The following is a 22,198-nucleotide window of genomic DNA, read 5'->3' as shown; positions in this document are numbered from 1 at the left end:
ATGGCCCCTTTTTGCAGGAGCGTATTTATCTCTTGCAGGAGTGCCGGAGACGGTTGCGTGCTCGTAACCCTGCCCGTTCCCGGGGTTTCATTGAATTCAATGGTGTAACCATGTTTAACAATAGTTAGTACCCAACTATCAGTAGTGATACTTTCCCAACAATCCTGAAACGCAGCCAGTCTATCCCCGAACACTGGGGGAGAATCAGCTAGAATACTCGGGAAAAGAACATTAACAACCGGGGCCACTTGGACCTCAAGGGGTTCAACATTCAAACTTGCGGAGGAGTTGGTTAAGGGGCTCTCGGTGATAGGGTCCCTGTCATCAAAGGCGCTTCCGTGAGGCGCCCTGCTTAGGTTTGTTTTGGTAGGGCTGGAATCGTGGTTTGGAATTATAGGAGGATCTCCTATTACCCTGATATCTGGGGGACGACGAATTCCTTCCCCTGAAGGGCCCTGAATAAGAATTGTTAAAATTCTTACGGAAATTACCCGCAGGAGGTTGCCATCTTGAGCGTTGTTGGTTGTAGGGCTGCCAGGTGTAACCGAATTTACCAGCAGCCTGGCGTACTTCCTGCTTCTCCTTTAGTGTTCCGTCCGTTTCCGGATTGAACAAGCCTTCCTCGTGTAGAGGTAGGTCTTCGGCTAAGGCCTTCCCTTCCTCAGACAAGTTAGCAGCCCTAAGCCATGCGTGCCTCCTGATTGAAGTGGCCGTAGCAAACAGATGGCCTGCAGTTTCGGCCAAATGCTTGGCAAAATCCTTTTGGATTTTTGACAAAATTAGCGCCTCCGTGTGGAGGGCCTTAGGGTAACGTTGTTCCTCTTGAGGCAGCTTGTCAAGGTATGGGAGCAATTTATTCCAGAGAAAGCTCTGGTACCCGCTCATATACGTCGCGTAGTGCGACATCCTTGTTAGTAGCCCGGCCGTAACATGGGCTTTCTTTCCCATGGAATCAACCTTTCTGCCCTCCTTGTCTGGGGGAGCAGAAAGGATTCCCTTTGGGCGTTTTGACTTAACCACCTCGGCTACCACCGTATTCGGTTTGGGAGGATTTGTCACCCATTTCGCTTTGGTCAGGTCGATCTTATACATGTTGTCCACTCTTTTGGGGACAGCTGGTACTGCGGCCGGTGGTATGTCCAGTATCTTAGCTAATTTTAGCAGGTAGGGGAGCATGGGTAGGGCTGTTGAGATGACCACATTTTGCTCCTCACTAGGAAACATAGGGTCCTCGACATGCTCCGGGGCTTTAGGGGCCGGAATGTCGAGGGCCTTAATCATTCTGTCTACCAGACATGCAAACTTGTTAAAGTCAGGTGGTAAGGGACCCGGTTCAGAGGCGTTGGGAACCACTACTTGGTCTGGAGCCTCTGAATCGGAGTTTGATTCCTCCGGTTCAGTGGTCCTCTGCTCCACCTGTGGGGCAGGGTCCTCCAGATCTCCCATAGGAGTCAGTGCAGGCTGGGCCGAGGTCATTGGCACAGGTGTGGAGCCCCCATTAGCATTTTCAACACCATTAGCAGGATCAATATACAGAGATTGAATCACATTAACAGATTGATCATTACAAACATTCTGTCCAGCACATAGTTCTTGACCCGCTCTGGGGGCGCCCTCTGGGCGAGAAACAGTTTCTTGCGGTCTGGCAGTCAGTGTTGTAGTTGGTGGTGGCATTAAGGCTGGGGCAGGGAATACAGTCGTTGATGTGCCCAAGCCCCTCTGTGCAATGCCAGGGATGGCCTCCATGTGCTGCATAGGTGCAAAGGGAGGCGTATGCTGGAACAACATTTGGCCTGATGGAGCCATTTGCCAGAAGCCTGGGTATGGATAAGGGCCTGGTGTGAATTGGGGCCTCAAAGATGCAGAGGAGCAGGATCTGCGGGCCCGGCGATTCCTCCTGGCCGACCTGGAGGCGGGGGAGGAGGAGGAGGAAGAGGAGGACGAAGATGACGATGATGTCCTCCTGGATCGGCCCCTCGATCCCCTCCGGTATCGACGGCTGGAAGCTCTGCTTCGCCTGGATGCCGATCTGCTTCGCCTGGAGGGAGATCTGGACCTCCGAGGTCTGCGGCGTCGCTCCTCCCTCCTTGGCGAAGCCAGCAAAGGAGTCGGGTTCGGGAGGGGCAAGAGGACTCCTCTCGGGCTCGGCGAGACCGAGGGGCCCGCGATCTCGAGCGGTCTGCCCCATTCCTCGATGCCGGTGACAGCTCCTCTTTGCGCGTCCGCGCCTCGTCCCTCCACGGCTGCCGCTCCTCCCATCCCGGGCGGGGCCGGGTCTGTGGGGGCGGGGCTAGCCGAGGCGCCCACACCCGCCCCTCTCACTGGAGCCACGGCCTCGGGAGCCTCTCGGTTGGCTGGAGGAGGAGAAGGGAGGCTCGGGCTCGAAGACGCTGGGAGGGCTTCAGCCGGCGTCGGGGACACTCGCGCTTGCGCGCTCTTCGCGCTCGGGTCCCGGGGCGGAGCCAGTCTTCCTGGCGGGAAGAGGAGACTCGCTGTAGGCTGCGCCTGCACGGGGCGCTGTCGGCCCTCCGGTGGGGCCTTTCCCTCCTTCTTGGAGGCGCTGCGGCCCTGGGGCTCCGCGCGGCCATCCTGGGCCTTCTCTTTAGGCTTTTTGGCCTTCTTCTTCGGAGCAGCCTCGGGAGGTAAGGAGGATGCCTCAGGCCCCTGCTGAGGCCTCGCAGGTGGAGGGGGAAGCAGGGCCCGTTCGTATAAAGCCGCCTTAAGACGCGTCTCACGGTTCCTCCGCGTCTGAGGCGTAAAGGCCGCACAGATGGCACAGGTTTGGGAGAGGTGGATTTCTCCCAAGCAGGCAAGGCATAACTCATGCCCATCCGTGTCTGGTAACACGTTGGGGCACTTGGTGCACTTCTTGAAAGAAGTAGTCGCCATTTCAATAATTGCCTGTGCCAGTTTGTCAAAGAATAGTCGTTCAGTCCAAATTCGGGGAGCCAGATAGCAGAATAGTCGAAAGTCAGTCCAAGTCAAATATCCAAATTATCACAAGGTTCACTAGCTGATGCCTATTTCTCGGCGGAAAAAAGAGAATTGACGGTTGGTCCCGCCCACGGACCTTATATACTCGGGGGGAGGGGGGGCGGGACTGGGGAGCAAAATGTTTCTTTTTAAGTCTAGAAGGTTCCGAAAGCTGGGCCTGCGCTGGCGCAGGAATACCATAAGTGCGATTTCGCAGTTGACTACGACAGGAAACACTGAAAAACACAGCAGAAGAGACTTTAAAAGCCAAAAGACAAAAAATACATTACAACGCATGTGCAAAACCATATATATACGCAAACACAATATGTTGCTTTGAACCCATCTGGTCCTGGCGTTATAGCTATATCTAATTTTGATATGGTACATTTGATTTCTTGTTCCGTAACTTCTTTATTTAAGCTTTCCCTATGTTCTTCCGAGATTTTCGCCAATTTTTGTTGTCCTAGGAACTGCATATATATACACAAACACACATACATACAAATATATACATACACAAAACACATATACACAGACAGGGCCACAGCAACATGTGGCAGGGAACAGCGAGTTGTAAATAAACCTTTTTGTGATTTTTTAAAGATTGGACTCTGCATGTTTGCCTCCTAAACTCTGAAATCTTTACAGCCGCATCACACAGCACTTCACATTGGCTCAACTTTTGCATCCTGTTTGTTTTAGGATGCTCTGCTGTATATTTTAGGGTAATTTTCTATAACAAAAGGGTTATGGGCCCAGTCTAAGTGCCCAGTCTGTGTGCTTAGTCTATGTTCCCAGGCTGTATTTGTGCTGAAAGAAAGAGCTTGAGAGGCTTCGTTGAGGAAGGTTGAAGGAAGGTTGAAAAGAGCAGAGAGGCTTCGTTAAAAAGGTTTTTGAGGATTTTTTTAATTTTGGTGCATCTTTATTTTTGGAAAGATACACAGTATGGAAAGGAGACAAGAGTTCTTTCTGAAGCTTCCAAAACTTGCAGAAAATGGATCTAATTATTCGACTTGGAAGAAGAGATTGGAGCTACTTCTGGATTCAAAGCAAACCAAGGTCTGCCAACCAAAATCCACCCCAAGCTGATGATGATAAGTATGCAGCATGGACAGAAATTGACAGATGGGTGAGAGCCTTAATTGCAAATTCCATATCCGAGTGCCCAATTCTATCAGGAAGAATTGAATCCGACTCCGGTATAATATTAATGCAGTTTGGCGCCACTTTGCTGTGACTCCATGATGCAGACGCAAGGGAGCTGTAGTCAAAGAGAGAGAGAGAGAGAGAGAGGAGGGAGAAGGAGAAGGACAGACAGAGGGATAGAAGAAGCAAAGAAGCAAGCAAGCCTCTTCCATCAGTCAGGCAAGGAAGGCAAGAGGGAAAGGGAAGGGAGGGAGGGAGGAGGAGCCACGCCAGGAGGAGGCTGCAGAGGCCTCCAAAGAGACACAGGGTTCAGTAACAAATCTCTTACTCCAGGCCTGGGCCTATTTGGGCCCTCCAGGCATTTTGGACTTCAACTCCCACAATTCCTAAGAGCAATGCTGTTCTGGCTGTTAGGAATTGTGGGAACTGAAGTCCAAAATGTCTGGAGGGCCCAAGTAAGGCCAGCCCTACACACATATACAAACAACACACACATGCACATATCTACACAAACACAAATGCACTCATATATACATACACACATAAATACATATATACACATACACAACACATATATACACATGCACACACATATACATATACACACACATATATATACACATACATAACACATATATACACATCCATAACACATATATACACATGCAAACCACACATATATACATATACACATACATACATATATACATATACACAAGCACACACAAATATACACATATATACACATGCACACATATATACACATATACATATACACATACATTGCCTACCTTTGAAAAGCCTTGCAGCTTAAAAGCCTGGCTTCTTCCTGCCTACAGAAAATCTTTGTGGGGAGGTGTTCCCTAGCCCAGATTGTCCGGGAGTCCTGTTTTTTGAGGCCACAGCAACGCGTGGCCAGGGTACAGCTAGTGTTTGACTTATTTTTTTAAAAAATCAAAAGGAAGCCAATAGCTTGGGACAGGCATGGGCAAACGCGGAACAATGGCTTCAAACTACAGGAAAGGAGATTCCATCTGAACACGAGGAAGAACTTCCTGACTGTGAGAGCCGTTCAGCAGTGGAACTCTCTGCCCCGGAGTGTGGTGGAGGCTCCTTCTTTGGAAGCTTTTAAACAGAGGCTGGATGGCCATCTGTCAGGGGTGCTTTGAATGCAATATTCCTGCTTCTTGGCAGGGGGTTGGACTGGATGGCCCATGAGATCTTTTCCAACTCTATGATTCGATGATTCTATGAAACTTCGGCTCTCCGAGTGTTTTGGACTTGAACTCCCACAATTCCTAACAGCTGGTTGTGGGAGTTGAAGTCCAAAACACCTGGATGGCCAAAGTTTGCCCATGCCTGGCTTAGGGCTTATGAAACTGACATACCCCACTCCTCCCTGGACCCCCATGACAATCCCCACAGTGCACCCCCACCATCACAAACCTGGAGAATATGCAGCCCCTTCAAGCACACCACTGCCAGCTCACAAAGCCCATCGTAGGTCAGGTCCACATATTCCATGGACAAGAGCGGACTGGGGAAAGTGCGCTGCCAGAGTAGGTGAAACTCCCCTTCAGACTGACCACAGGAAGAGTGTCTTGATGTGCCAGTTGCTTGGCTGTTTGAGGGCCGATACTTGTAGCACAAAAGCTCCTGAAAGACCAAAGAATCACAGAATTATTGAGTTGGAAGCGACCTCATGGGTCATCCAGGCCAACCCCCTGCCAAGGAGAAAAATCACATTCAAAGCACCCCCGACAGATGGTCATCCAATCTCTGCTTGAAAGCCTCCAAAGAAGGCACCTCTACAACACTCCAAGGCAGAGAGTTCCACTGCTGATCAGCTCTCATAGTCAGGAAGTTCAGGCCAAAAGAATGTAATGTACAGGTGGTCTTTTCATCCCTCCTCCCTGTTGTAAGACACGGACCCACAAGAGCCAGAAAAATAGTACAGGTCAATGACTGGCTTAGAAAATGGTGTCAGGAGGAACGCTTTGGCTTCCTCGACCATGGCCTGCTATTCCAGGAGGATGGCCTACTGGCAAGGGATGGGGTGCATCTCACACAAGTAGGAAAACACCTTTTTGCTCACAGACTCGCAAACCTCATTAGACGCACTTTAAACTAGGTCCACCGGGGGAGGGGGACAACAGCCTTGCGAACACTACTTTACCCATAATGTCTGGGAATCGCCAGAAGGCTAAACGGAGGGCTGCACAAACACAACAAGGACCAAGTACCAAAAGCACAATAATCCCAATTAAACAGCTCAAGGGAAGATCCCAGGGGCTCACATGTCTTTACACTAATGCACAGAGCATGGGAAATAAACAAGACGAACTCCAACTTCTAGCACTACACCACAAATATGATATCATAGCCATCACTGAAACCTGGTGGGATGACTCCTATCGCTGGAATGTAGATATCGAGGGGTATAACCTCTTTCACAGAAACCGAACAAAGGGGAGAGGAGGCGGAGTAGCCTTATATGTCAAAAACTCTTATGCTGCAGAAGAAATTCAAGACAGCAATCTGGGAAACCAGCTTGAAATCATCTGGATAAGAATCAAGGGAACTGGGACTCAAAAAGATGTCGTTGTAGGCGTCTACTACAGACCCCCAAGCCAGGAGGAAGATCTTGATGAAGTCTTCTGCCAACAGTTGACCAAACAGGCACAGAAAAGAGATGTAGTAGTCATGGGCGATTTCAACTATCCCGATATTTGCTGGAAAACAAACTCGGCCAAGAGTACAAGGTCCAACAAATTCCTCGCTTGCCTTGCAGACAATTTCATGGTCCAGAAGGTAGAAGAGGCAACAAGGGGATTGGCTACTCTTGATCTCATCCTAACAAATGCGGAGGACCTGATCGATGCGGTCGAAGTGGTAGGATCCTTAGGGGCAAGTGACCATGTGCTCCTGCAATTTGAGGTACAAAGGAAAGCCGAAACTAAGACAAGTCAAACCCGCATTTTGGACTTTAGGAGAGCTGATTTCCAAAAAATGAAGGAAACACTGAGCAGCATTCCGTGGACACAGATACTAAAAGACAAGGGAGCTACGGATGGATGGGAATTTCTCAAGAGTGAAATACTCAAGGCGCAATTGCAAACCGTGCCAACAAAGAGAAAAAATAGGACAAGTGCAAAGAAGCCAGAATGGATGTCCAAAGAACTTCTAACTGTGCTAAGACACAAAAGAGACATGCACAAGAAGTGGAAAAAGGGAGAAATCACCAAAGAAGAATTCAAACAAATAGCCAACACCTGTAGGGAAAAGGTCCGCAAAGCTAAAGCAAAAAACGAGCTCAGACTTGCCAGGGACATTAAAAACAATAAAAAGGGCTTCTATTCTTATGTCAGTAGAAAAAGGAAAAACAAGGAGGCGATAGGACCTCTTCGAGGAGAAGATGGGGCAATGCTGACAGGGGACAGGGAAAAGGCAGAACTACTTAATGCCTTCTTTGCCTCGGTCTTCTCACAAAAAGAGAGTCTTCAACCTCAGCAAGATGGAGTGGATGAGGGATTGGAGGACATCCAACCCCAAATTGGGAAAGAAGTCGTCCAGGAATACCTCGCCGCTCTTAATGAGTTCAAGTCCCCAGGGCCAGATCAACTACACCCAAGAGTACTGAAGGAACTAGCGGAAGTCATTTCGGAACCATTGGCAACCATCTTTGAGAGTTCTTGGAGAATGGGAGAAGTTCCAGCAGATTGGAGGAGGGCCAATGTGGTCCCAATCTTCAAGAAGGGAAAAAAGGACGACCCAAACAACTACCGTCCAGTCAGCCTCACGTCGATACCGGGCAAGATTCTGGAAAAGATTGTTAAGGAAGCGGTCTGCAAACACTTAGAAACAAATGCAGTCATCGCTAATAGTCAACATGGATTTATCAAAAACAAGTCATGCCAGACTAATCTGATCTCTTTCTTCGATAGAGCTACAAGCTGGGTAGATGCGGGGAATGCCGTGGATTTAGCGTACCTGGATTTCAGTAAGGCCTTCGACAAGGTCCCCCATGACCTTCTGGCAAGGAAACTAATCCAATGTGGGCTAGGCAAAACTACGGTGAGGTGGATCTGTAATTGGTTAAGTGGACGAACACAGAGAGTGCTCACTAATGCTTCCTCTTCATCTTGGAAAGAAGTGACGAGCGGAGTGCCGCAGGGTTCCGTCCTGGGCCCGGTCCTGTTCAACATCTTTATTAATGACTTAGATGAAGGGTTAGAAGGCATGATCATCAAGTTTGCAGACGACACCAAATTGGGAGGGATAGCCAATAGTCCAGAGGACAGGAGCAGAATTCAAAACGATCTTGACAGATTAGAGAGATGGGCCAAAACTAACAAAATGAAGTTCAACAGTGACAAATGCAAGATACTCCACTTTGGCAGAAAAAATGAAATGCAAAGATACAGAATGGGGGACGCCTGGCTCGAGAGCAGTACGTGTGAAAAAGATCTTGGAGTCCTCGTGGACAACAAGTTAAACATGAGCCAACAATGTGATGTGGCGGCAAAAAAAGCCAATGGGATTTTGGCCTGCATCAATAGGAGCCTAGTGTCTAGATCTAAGGAAGTAATGCTACCCCTCTATTCTGCTTTGGTTAGACCACATCTGGAATACTGTGTCCAATTCTGGGCACCACAATTCAAGAGAGATATTGACAAGCTGGAATGTGTCCAGAGGAGGGCGACTAAAATGATCAAGGGTCTGGAGAACAAGCCCTACGAGGAGCGGCTTAGGGAACTGGGCATGTTTAGCCTGAAGAAGAGAAGGCTGAGAGGAGATATGATAGCCATGTATAAATATGTGAGAGGAAGCCACAGGGAGGAGGGAGCAAGCTTGTTTTCTGCTTCCTTGGAGACTAGGACGCAATGGAACAATGGCTTCAAACACAAGAGAGGAGATTCCATCTGAACATTAGGAAGAACTTCCTGACTGTGAGAGCCGTTCAGCAGTGGAACTCTCTGCCCCGGAGTGTGGTGGAGGCTCCTTCTTTGGAAGCTTTTAAGCAGAGGCTGGATGGCCATTTGTCAGGGGTGATTTGAATGCAATATTCCTGCTTCTTGGCAGGGGGTTGGACTGGATGGCCCATGAGGTCTCTTCCAACTCTTTGATTCTATGATTCTATGATTCATGTGGAACCTCCTTTCCTGTAGTTTGAAGCCATTGTTCCATGTCCTAGTCTCCAGGGAAGCAGAAACAAGCTAGCTCCCTCCTCCCTATGACTTCCCCTCACATATTTATACATGACTACATGTCTCATCTCAGTCTTCTCTTCTGCCGGCTAAACATGCCCAGCTCTTTAAGCCGCTCCTCATAGGGCTTGTTCTCCACACCCTTGATCATTTTAGTCACGCTCTCTGGACGCATTCCAGCTTAGTATCAACATCTCCCTTCAACTGCAGTGCCCAGAACTGGACACAGTGTGATTCAGTTGTGGTCTGACCAAGGAAGAATAGAGGGGTGCATGACTTCCCTGCATCTAGACACTAGACTCCTATTTATGCAGCCCAAAATCCCATTGGCTTTTTCTGCTGCCGCATTACATTGTTGGCTCATGTTCACCTTCCTCCCCATGAGGACTCCAAGACCTTCTGTCGAGCCAGGCATCATCCCCCATTCTGTATTTTTGCATTTCATTTTTTTCTGCGTAAGTGGACTATCTTGCATTTGTCCTTGTTAAGCTTCACTGTGTTAGTTTTGGCCCATCATCTCTCTAATCTGTTCAGACTGCTTTGAATTCCGCTCCTGTCTTCTGGAGTCTTGGCTCTCCCTCCCAATTTGGTCCCGTCTGCAAACTTGATGATCCTGCCTTCTCAACCTTGGGGTCGGGACCCTGGGCAGGTCATGAGGGAGTGTCAGAGGGGTTGCCAAAGACCATCATAAAACACAATATTTTCTGTTGGTCATGAGGGTTCTGTGTGGGAAGTTTGGCCCAATTCTCTCATTGGTGGGGTTCAGAATGTTCTTTGATTGTGGATGAACTATAAATCCCAGCAACTAAAACTCCCAAATGTCATGGTCTATTTCCCCCAAACTCCACCAGTGTTCACATTTTACATATTGAGTGTTCATGCCAAGTTTGGTCCACATCCATTATTGTTTGAGTTCACAGTGCTCTCTCGATGTAGGTGAACTACAATTCCAGAATCCAATGTCAGTGCCCATCAAACCCTTACAGTATTTTCGGTTGGTCATGGGAGTTCTGTGTGCCACGTTTGGTTCAATTCCATAGTTGGTGAAGTTCAGAATGCTCTTTGATTGTAGGTGAACTATAAATCCCAACAACTACCATTCCAAAATGACAAAATAAATCCCCCACCAACCTCACCAGTATTCAAATTTGGGCGTATCAGGTATTTGTGCCAAATGTGTTCCAGTGAATGAAAATACATCCTGCATATCAGATATTTGCATTATGATTCGTAACTGTAGCAAAATTACAATTATGAATACATATAATATTTATAAGTATACATAATATTTATAATATTTATAAATGTTATTAATATATAATTTATAATTAATTTATTAATATTTATAATATTTATAAATAATATTTATAATATTTATACATATACATATAATATTTAAAATATTATACATATACATAAATGTATACATATAATATTTATAATATTTATAAATGTTATTAATATATAATTTAGAATCAATTTATTAATATTTATAATATTTATAAATAATACTTATAAGTATACATATAATATTTATAATATTATAATGTAATGTAATATAATAATATATTATTATTATATATTTATATTACATGTAATATTACTAATAATATTATGATATAGTGGTATGGTGCCATATAGCAATGTTTAATGCTGATATTGTACTATGCTAATAATATAATATATTGTATATAATATATACCTTGTAAGTCCCCTTCGTGATGAGAAGGGCGGCATATAAATGCCGTAAATAAATAAATAAATAAATTATGAAGTAGCAACGAAAATAATGTTATGGTTGGGGGTCACCACAACATGAGGAACTGTACTAAGGGGTTGTGGCATTAGGAAGGTTGAGAAACACTGATCTAAGTCATTAATAAAGATGTTGAACAGGACCAGGCCCATGATGGAACCCTCCTTATGGCACTCTACTCATCACTTCTTTCCAGAATGAAGAGGAAACATTGGGGAGAAACACCCTCTGGATTTGTTTACTTAACCAATTACAGATCTTTTTATGCTGGGAAAGGTGGGTCCCAATCAATAGAATATCCCAAAAAGTTAGGCCATCCTTCAGCCAGGAATTCCCAGACACCTCAATGATGTGTAGAAATACGTTTCAATCCCCTCACAGTGGCAAACCAGATCTGAAAACAACCACCAAGGCAAATCATAGAGGGTACCTGTCCATAAGTGCCAAGGAGGATCTCAGGCTCATAGTCAAAGTCGATATCAGTCACAAGGGCACAGATCACGCTGTCATAGTGATCACTCAAAGGCAGGATCAACTGGTCCTCGAGGCCCCGCTGCAAGACATTTCTGAAAGGGGGACAGTCAAAAAAGCCTACATCATCCAAAATAATTCTTGGGTTTTTGTAGGTTTTTTTGGGCTATATGGCCATTTTCTAGAGGCATTCTCTCCTGACGTTTCGCCTGCATCTATGGCAAGCATCCTCAGAGGATGCTTGCCATAGATGCAGGCGAAACATCAGGAGAGAATGCCTCTAGAACATGGCCATATAGCCCGAAAAAACCTACAACAACCCAGCCTTGAAAGCCTTCGACAAAATAATTCTTATTTTTGGAGAACAGTTTCTCGTATCCATTACCCAGCTGCGTTGGGGACTCAGCAATTTTATCACAAAGGCCAAGAATGAGGTGATACTGACAAGAACCCCCTCCTTTCCACAAATGCATCATAACTTGTTCCATTTTTGGGAATGCTCATCCCTGTTCTCAAAAAACCCATAACACGTTCTTGCTTTGCATACAAAGCACAGGGAAACTCCAACCACACGCTTGGCAGATGTTCTGCTCACCTGTAAACAACTGATAGCTCAATAGTGCTGGTCACAAGGACACTGTAGCTCTGAGCATGGCTGCTAATGCTACCTGGGGGAGAAGGAACAAAAATATATATAAAATATACAGACACACATATGATGGAAAGGCCTAGGGGGGGGGGGGGGGGGAAGAAGTTAAGTCTTTCTGATGCTCCCAAGTGCTACTAAATCTTGAGGGAACCAGACTCTCCTCCTCCTCCGTGTCATGGCTGTGGTGGCAGAAGGTCTGTTGTGGCCTCTTCTGTTTCTTACCATTTGCAGATGTGGTTCCGGAGAGATCTTCCAGATAGGTTCCTGTGGGCTGGGCAAAGACCAGCACTTTGGAGATGGGCCCATCTTGCTGGATGCTCCAACTCTGCAGGACCACTAGATAAGTGAATTGGGGGGGAAAAGCCACCCATCAAAGCAATGCCACAACTGCTGGACAAGTAGGAAAGCCTCAATTCATCCCAGTCTGAGTCCTAAAGATTGTGATAGTCATGCGTAAGTGTTTCCATGTTTGCCTAGGATTCCAACAGAATGGAGAAAGTTCTGGAGATTCACTGAGGGTATTGGACAAATTGCACTTTCTCAGCCTCTGAGGAAGGCAAAGGCAAACCCCTCTGAATAAACCATGCCAAGAAGAACCCATGGGTTCACCCCAAGTCAGGAATGTCACAAGACAAATAAACAAACAAAACACCCGCTGGGTAGGCACGTGAATTATTCCCTCCCATCACATCCTCCTGGAGCTGTGCATGGGACTAATTGTCTCTCAAGGCAGGCAGTTAACTTGAACCAAAACACAACAGAGTCTTTATCTGTAGTTCGCAGATATTTATAACACAGCAACCATTCAATGCTGGTTATACATTTAACAAGGACAGACAACACAAACAGAAGTAAAGGCAGTTTTCTCTCATCTTATTTCCAGCATCTTGGAGGCTGTGCTCGACTTTGACCAAAGCGGGGTGCTGTCGCTCATCTTCCATGTCAATCGATCAATGGGCGTCTTTAGTACCTCCCCGCTAAAAGCAGTGCCTATTTATTTACTTGCATTTTGCTTTCGACCTGCAAGGTGGACAGGTGAGCTGGGGCTACCGGCAGATGCTCACCCCGTCCCAGGATCAAACTGCTAACCTTTCGATCAGAAGGATTTTTCTGGGGCACAGTGGTTTAGCCTGCTGTGCTAAGCCTAGTCCCGTTCCTATTTAAATGGGAGGCTCAAATTTTCCAAAATAATGACAACAGTACAAATGAAAAGCCACAGTTTCTGCCTTGATACTTGGGTTCAGATGAACAACCAATCTACCCAAGAGCAAACAATTCCTCTCTGAAAAAGATTTTCTTCTCTACTTGACCCTCCACAGGAGCTTCCCTACCAGGGGCTTGTCATACACATGTTTTCTCACTTGTTTGTGTTATCAAACCATCTTGTTCCATAGCCATTGGATGTGGTGTCTGCAGGACTGTGGGAGTGGTAGTCTAAATCACTTTTTTTATACCGACAGGGACCACAGGAAATGATACAATTCTCGTCATGCCTATCACATGGTCATGACTCTAGGTCCACATCTCCACTTGCTTAACCCTTCAGTGGAATGTGCTGTGACCACATGTCCATTAGAACTGTATTTTTCACACACTGGAGTTACAGAGCATGCATTTCTCTCTAACACAGCATTAGCTACTTGACAAGGAATAATGTGAAATGAGAGTTGCACAGCCAGGTCCCTGAGAAGCTCAATTCTGAGTCAAGGAACATGCCACTGAGCCAACATAAGTAAGGGCCATTTAAAAACAATTCTCACCTTGGCTGGAGTGTTCAACATGGGCGACTCGGACATAGCCACTCTGGCAGCCAAAGGCTGTGAGGCGCTTCCCTGAGTTTGGGATGTTGTATACGTCCAGCCACAACACGCTGCAAAGGAGAAGCAACCATCATTTTAAGGAAATCGAAAATTGAGAGAGATTGGGGGGAGGGTGCTCTTTTACACAGCATGATCCATTCTCTTTACACTTCCATCCTATTTTAACTGAGGCCCCACCTAACTGCCATAGAAAATCCAGATTAGCTGCTTTGAACAGGATTGTATGGCAGTGTAGATCCAGCCTAACATGGTTGCATCCTTCAGAATCTGTGAAATTCTAGATCCTGGAACCTGCTGAACTTCTGCAAGCTCATTACTTGGGATAATACCCATCAAGCGTGTACCAAGAGAATTTTCACTGAATGGGACAGACATTAAAAAAGGAAACAGAAGGATTTAGGCATCAGTCACTCCAAAACGTTTTTCTGCAGAGAAAAGGTTTCATGGCTACCGTATATACTCGAAGCTGGTTTTTCAGCCCTTTTTGGGGGGTGGAAAAAGCCTCCCTCGGCTTAAAATGGGGTCAAGCCAGGCAGCGGAGCCTGGAGGCCATTGCTTGCAATATCTGATTTATTTCTCTCTCCTCTTCCCCTCCCTTATCAGTGTGTTTTCTTTTCCAAATCCTCCCCTGCTCGCTGGAGAGGGAGAGAAGCCCTTGCAAGTCAGGAGTATCCATTAATCTTATAAAAGGATTTTCCCCTGAAATATTTATTAATCTCTCCGACAGATATATAGGCATTTTGCAATCCCTATCTATCTATATATCTGTATGTATCACACACACACACACACACACACATATATGCACATTAATTTTATATATGAATTTTCCCCTCATACGTTTGCAGGTCTTTGCAAATCCTATATACCCATAGATATCAAGAGATGTCCATGTACCTGTATATCTGTATCTATAGATATACATTATTTTTATATATGAATTTTCCCCTCACATGTTTACAAGTCTCTGCAAATCCTATATAAATATAGATATCGACAAATATATAGAGGTACCTATATATCTGTATATCTCTGTGCATGTATATATGTGTGTGTGTGTGTATTATTTATCTATTTATTTATTTAAAACATTTATATTCCACCCTTCTCACCCTGCAGAGGACTCAATGCGGAGCATAACATATATAAGACAAACATTCAATGCCGGGACATAAAACATAAATATAGACAAACATTAAAATCACTTATATTCACATTAAAAGTTGCTTAAAACCATCTCAGGACACCATTGCGCTCTCTCTCTCTATATATATATATATGTTTATACATATACATATATACACACACACACACATATATATATATATTCCCCTCACATGTTTGCAAGTCTTCAAAATTCTATAAAGATATAATTATCTATATATAGAGAGATGTCTAGATAGATATATGTGAATATAGTTATATAGGGCTTGCAAATATTACAGGGGAAAATGCACACACAAATATATCTAAACATGTCTAGATAGATATGAATATAGATATATAGGGCTTGCCAGGCATGTAGCCGGGGGGGGGGGGGGGGCCCTCGGGGGGCTTCAGCCCCCCCCCCCCCCCGAAATTCTCATGGTGGTTCGCGAAAAGGCCTTACTGGTGCATTATTTAAACTGTTATGTTTATTCATATCATGATCTGATCACCATACTCAATATATCCCATATGCATGGGGGTATTGGGGTAATGATACAAAAGGTTTGCTAGGCTAGACCCTCTTTCACTCAGACTCAGCTCCCCCCCCGAAACTCAGCCCCCCCCCGAAACCCCCCCTGAAAATTTTTTTAGCCCCCCCCCCCCCCCCCCCCCCGAAACGAAATCCTGGCTACGGGCCTGGGGCTTGCAAATATTACAGGGGAACATGCACACACAAATATATCTAGGCATGTCTAGATAGATATGAATATAGATATATAGGGCTTGCAAATATTGCAGCAGAAATGCACATACACACACATAGAGAGAGAGAAAGAGAGAGAGAGAGATGTCTAGATAGTGAAAATATGTTCGCGAATAGCTGTAGATGACCAGAGGGGAATCCCACGGCATGCAAAATGTACACACATGCAAAGGATTTCTTGTACATATACAAGGTTTTGGCAAGATTATGAAGTGTCAGCCTTGGTAGTCTGGCAGGACTCCACCATATTCTTTTCTTTGGATGCCTAAACTGTATTGCTAAATGTACAGTCACAACGTTAGAAATTTGGAGAATGGAGGGAAATGTAATTGGGGGTGGTAGAGGTTTTACTAGAAGATAATACCCTTATTTGCTCATCACTACACTCTTGTTACCCCCAACCCTCCTCCTATCCATCTTCTCTCTCATTTCTGATTCATCCAGGGATTAACCTTCCATACAAACCAGGATGGCCTTACTTGCTTGGCAGCTCTTTGAGTTCGGGAAAGAGGTTCTCCACCGGCTGCTCTTCAAACTGGTGCAACTCTTCATTCTGTAAACAATGAGAACCATACAGCCATATCATAGCCTTTCATTCCTCAAGGTAAACACAATCCTGCTCAGTCATGCTACTGACGTAATTCCCCATCTTTTGTCGTGATAAGACTTCAGAACAATGATTCCCAATCTGTGGTCCAGTTTTTAGGCCTGTTCCTAGGGTTATTTGTGGTGCTGATTCAGAAAAATGCATGGGATAGACTACATCAGCTCTAGATGATTAAATATAATTTTCTGTGGGCTAGCAGATGGTGACTACTGGATGATCTATCCAATGTGGTCTATCCAATGCAATTTTCTGAATCAGCACCCCAAATAACCAAACCAAATCTAAAGTTGACCAAAAACTGATTTGTAACCCTTTTGTTATTAATGTTGGAGAGTGGTTCCTGGTCAAAGCGGTCGCTGGTTAAAAAAAAAAGGTTGAGAACCACTGCTTTAGAAAAACATATGCCTTATACTCATGAGCCTGTTGTATTGGATCACACGTCGGACACTTCCCAAGTGTCTCGGACAGTGTGATGTATCGGCGAATAATGCGTGCACATCCCAGTAAGGTGGCCTTTTGCAGCTGGCAGATGCTAATCTTGTCAGCACCTATTGTGTTTAAGTGCAGGTCAAGGCACTTAAAACACGATCACCACTGGGACCACCTTGACTGGTTTGTGCCAGAGTCTTTGCAGTTCGATCTTTAAATCCTCGTATCGTGTCAGCTTTTCCAGTTGTTTCTCTGCAATCCTGCTGTCACCTGGGATTGCAACATCAATGATCCATACTTTTAACACAATTGTGAGGTCACGAGTATTACGCTCCAAAACTCTGTCTGTCTGAATCCAGAAGTCCCAGAGGAGTTTGACGTGTTCATTCTCTGTAACTTTTTCCGGCTTGTGATCCCACCAGTTCTTTGTCGCAGGCAGATGGTATTTGTGGTACAAGTTCCAATGAATCATCTGAGCAACGGTTTTGTGCCTCTGCTTGTAGTCTGTCTGCGCAATCTTCTTGCAGCATTATTATTATTATTATTTGAAACACAACAAGACTAGTACACAGCAAACAAGACCACTATGCTGGTTGTTGTATTGGATCACACGTCAGACATTTCCTAAGTATCTAGGACTGTGTGATGTGTCGGGAAATAATTCTTGCAGATATAAATAATAATAAAAAACTTCATTTATATACCGCTCTATCTCCCAGAGGAGGACTCAGGGCGGTTTCCAAGTAACATCACCAAAACATACAGAGTAAACAGCATGACATAAAATTAACAAAACAACATAAACATAAAGACTGAGTCGGCCACCTGTGACCAAATTGCTGCCACCTTGCATCTCGCTGATCCAATCCTGGACAAACTGTGCTGTTCGTTGTTAACCCGTCTGTTGTGCTGATCCTTTTGACCTTGTAATCCATTTTTCGAGTGTGCTAATCATCTCTGATTGTATTGACCACTATCGTAAACTGTGTTGATCATCTTAATTGTGCTGACCTCTTTTGATGGTGCTAACTAACCCTGATTGTATGACCACCTTCTCAACTGTGCTGTCTCAGTTCAGTTGGGTATGCGGAGCATTCCATTAATTGCGTGATCTTAGCACTTTATGCCATTAGCACTTTAAATTACTTTTTCTGTGGCACTTTAACCAACTCTAGCACTTTAACTGATTCGATACATCTAGCGTTGAATTAGGCCTCCATGACGCACTTTATTTAAACACTTCGGGGTTAATTGTCAATCCACCGCATTTTAATTGTTATTCTATCGTGTGTGTTGACATAAGTCTCCATCTGTACTCCAAGAGCCTTAACCAACCCTTGACTGTGCTTAACAACTGTTACTCATGTCATTATCCATTCCTTGGCACCTGTTAATTTGGTTGCTAATTGTATATGTGGGTCAGAGGGAATGGAGTAGCTCAGGGGGACCCGAATATAATATAATAGGAACGGGAAACGCTTGGAAGGCAAAGCCATGGCAAACTGGAACTGTAATATGTCAAACAATCTACAATGATCCTTGGGTTGTTATTATAGGTGTTGAATGCGTCATGGAGGAGGGAGAGGCTTCCGTTAACCGAGGAGCCCCCATAGAAGTCGTGGTGGGGAAGGGGAGATACTGGAAAGGGAGACCTTTAATTCGGCCTAGGGAACGTGGAACAACATTAGTAATTCCAAATCGGTCTCCTGATACGGTAAGTAGGTGTAACCAGGTTGGCGGTCCCTCAGGATTGAAAGTGGTGCTGTTGAACGCCAGATCTGTCAATGGCAAAACAACTTTCATCCAAGACTTAATCCTGGATGAACGGGCAGATCTGGCGTGCATCACAGAGACCTGGCTGGACGAAGCGGGAGGTGTAAATTTGACCCAGCTTTGTCCACCCGGGTTCTCTGTGCAGCACCAACCGAGATCTGGAGGGCGGGGAGGCGGGGTTGCAGTAGTCTACAGAGATTCCATTCTTCTGACCAGGACCCCCATCCCACAGTCAACAAATTTTGAATGCGTCCACCTGAGGGTGGGTGACCGGGACAGATTAGGGATTCTGCTAGTGTACCGTCCACCTCGCTGCACTACAGTCTCCCTACCTGAGCTAGCGGGGGTGGTCTCGGACCTGGCATTGGAGTCCCAACGGCTGATTGTGCTGGGGGACTTCAATGTCCACGCCGAGGCTGCCCTAACGGGAGCGGCTCAGGACTTCATGTCTACCATGGCGACCATGGGGCTGTCCCAACAAGTATCTGGCCCCACCCACAGTGCTGGACATACATTGGACTTGGTTTTCTGTCAGGGATGGGAGGAAGGCGGCGGTGTTGAGGAGTTATCCATCTCTCCGTTGCCATGGACCGACCACCACCTGGTCAGCTTTAGACTTACTGCACCCCCTAACCTCCGCAGAGGTGGAGGACCTATTAAATTGGTCCGCCCCAGGAGGCTTATGGATCCGGAGGGATTCCTGATGGCTCTTGGGGAATTTCCCGCCACCTCGGTTGGTGATCCTGTTGATGCCCTGGTCGCTCTCTGGAATGGGGAGATGACTAGGGCAATAGACACGATCGCTCCAGAACGTCCCCTCTCAAGTAGCCGAACTAAACCAGCCCCTTGGTTTACTGAGGAGCTGGCGGCGTTGAAGCGAAAGAAGAGGGAACTAGAGGGCGTGTGGCGTTCGGATCCGAGCGAGCCAAATCGAACACGGTTTGTGTCCTTTTTAAGGTCATACGCCGCGGCAATAAGAGCCGCAAAGAAAACTTTCTTTGCGGCCACTATTGCGTCTGCAAAGAACCGTCCGGCCGAACTGTTCCGAGTTGTCAGAGGCCTGTTAAAACCCACCACTCAGGATGGGTGCCCTGATGACTCGGCAGCTCGCTGTGAAGCCTTTGCTCAGTTCTTTGCAGACAAAGTCGCTTTGATCCGCTCTGGACTGGACACCATATTAACGGCAGTCTCTGAGGATGTAACACGAGCATCTGCTTGTCCAATTTTGATGGATTCATTTCAATTAGTTCAAACCGAGGATGTGGACAAGGTGCTTGGAGGAATGAGACCTACCACATGCATCCTAGACCCCTGCCCATCCTGGCTTCTAAAGGAGGCCAGAGGGGGATTGGCCGAGTGGGTTAAGGTGGTGGTTAATGCCTCCCTCCGGGAAGGCATATTTCCAGCCAGCTTAAAGCAAGCTGTGATAAAACCGCTGTTGAAGAAACCATCACTGGACCCCACTCAATTGGTTAACTATCGGCCTGTTTCCAATCTCCCCTTTTTGGGCAAAGTCATGGAACGTGTGGTGGCCTCACAACTCCAGGCATTCTTGGTAGACACGGATTATCTGGATCCGGCACAGTCTGGCTTTAGGCCGGGGCATGGTACCGAGACAGCCTTGGTCGCCTTAGTGGATGATCTCCGTCGGGAGCTCGACAGGGGGAGTGTGTCCCTGTTGGTGCTACTCGACCTCTCAGCGGCCTTCGATACCGTCGACCACGGTATCCTTCTGGGACGCCTCGCGGGAATGGGTCTCGGAGGTACTGCTCTGCAGTGGCTCCGGTCATTCCTCGAGGGCCGGTCTCAGAAGGTGTTACTGGGGGACTCCTGTTCTACCCCACAACCTTTGTTTTGTGGGGTTCCTCAGGGTTCAATACTATCCCCCATGTTGTTTAACATCTACATGAAACCGCTGGGCGAGATCATCCGGAGTTTCGGGGTGCGGTGTCATCTGTATGCAGATGATGTCCAACTCTGTCACTCCTTCCCACCTGCTACTAAGGAGGCTGTCGAGGTCCTGAACCGGTGCTTGGCCGCTGTGACGGTCTGGATGGGGGCGAACAAATTGAAATTGAATCCAGACAAGACAGAGGTACTCCTGGTCAGTCGCAGGGCCGAACAGGGTATAGGGTTACAGCCTGTGTTAGACGGGGTCGCACTCCCCCTGAAGACACAGGTTCGCAGTTTGGGTGTGATCCTGGACTCATCGCTGAGCCTGGATCCCCAGGTTTCGGCGGTGACCAGGGGAGCATTCGCACAGTTAAGACTCGTGCGCCAACTGCGACCGTACCTTGGGAAGTCTGACTTGGCCACGGTAGTCCACGCTCTGGTTACATCCCGCCTTGACTACTGCAACGCTCTCTACGTGGGGTTGCCTTTGAAGACGGCCCGGAAGCTCCAACTAGTCCAACGGGCGGCAGCCATGGTATTAACAGGAGCAGGGCGCAGGGAGCATACAACTCCTCTGCTGTACCAGCTCCACTGGCTACCGATTAGCTACCGGGCCCAATTCAAAGTGCTGGCTTTGGCCTTTAAAGCCCTAAACGGTTCTGGCCCTACATATCTATCCGAACGTATCTCGGCCTATCAGCCCACCAGGACCCTAAGATCTTCGGGAGAGGCCCTTCTCTCCATCCCGCCTGCTTCACAGGTGCGGCTGGCGGGAACGAGAGACAGGGCCTTTTCTGTGGTGGCCCCGCGGCTTTGGAATGCCCTCCCTATAGAGATAAGATCAGCCACCTCGCTGATGGCATTTCGGAAAAAACTGAAAACATGGATGTTTGAGCAAGCATTCGGCTAATCCGATGCGATGAAGTTTTTGATCAAGGACTGGCAATCATAGACAACGAAATTGGATTATGATTTTAATTAAGAGATGCATTGGTCTGTATTGGTGGCCCAATACTGTGTATTGTATATGTATGTGTTTTATATTTTTAATCGGAATTATTGTTGTTTTTAAATGTTGTAAACCGCAATGAGTCGCCGTTTTAGGCTGAGATATTAGCGGTATACAAGTGTACTAAATAAATAAATAAATAAAATTATCACAACAGCACATATATATTAAAAATGATGGGACTTACAGTACCTTCAGTCACTTCCTGAAACCACAGCAACACAGCAACACTCATCCAAATACCAATTAAGATCAAACTTGGCACAGAGAGCCCCCATGGCCAACTCAACATTCTGGTGAGGTTTTGGGGGAGACCAGACTATGGATGATGGGACTTGCAGTACCTTTACTCACTTTCTGAGACCACTGTAACGGCGCTCCATCCAGTCATGCTGGCCACATGATATTGGAGGTGTCTACGGGCAATGCTTGCTCTTCAGCTTAGAAATGGAAATGAATACCACCCCCCAGAGTTGGATTCAACTAAACTTAATGTCAAGGAGAAACCTTTACCTTATAAGTAAAAATAATACCGTAATTATTATTATTA

General features: G+C 46.3%; 1 protein-coding gene across 2 annotated transcripts in view; it reads right to left on the bottom strand.

Annotated features, from left to right (window-relative positions):
* Positions 1–22,198, bottom strand: part of LOC137094946 (KICSTOR complex protein kaptin-like) — a 46,916-nt gene that overhangs the window by 7,509 nt on the left and 17,209 nt on the right. For both annotated transcript variants that reach the window (XM_067460957.1, XM_067460956.1), the window contains exons 6-11: positions 16,417–16,490; positions 13,966–14,075; positions 12,428–12,541; positions 12,152–12,224; positions 11,516–11,651; positions 5,569–5,778 (exon numbers count right to left, since the gene is read on the bottom strand). In XM_067460957.1, the coding sequence (XP_067317058.1) occupies positions 5,569–5,778; positions 11,516–11,651; positions 12,152–12,224; positions 12,428–12,541; positions 13,966–14,075; positions 16,417–16,490 (717 nt within the window). The remainder of the gene's footprint in view (positions 1–5,568; positions 5,779–11,515; positions 11,652–12,151; positions 12,225–12,427; positions 12,542–13,965; positions 14,076–16,416; positions 16,491–22,198) is intronic.

The sequence above is a fragment of the Anolis sagrei genome, chromosome X (assembly GCF_037176765.1).
Source record: "Anolis sagrei isolate rAnoSag1 chromosome X, rAnoSag1.mat, whole genome shotgun sequence".
Taxonomy (NCBI): Eukaryota; Metazoa; Chordata; class Lepidosauria; order Squamata; family Dactyloidae; genus Anolis; species Anolis sagrei.
Note: the sequence above shows the minus strand (reverse complement) of the source record. Positions and strands in the feature narration are given on the sequence as shown.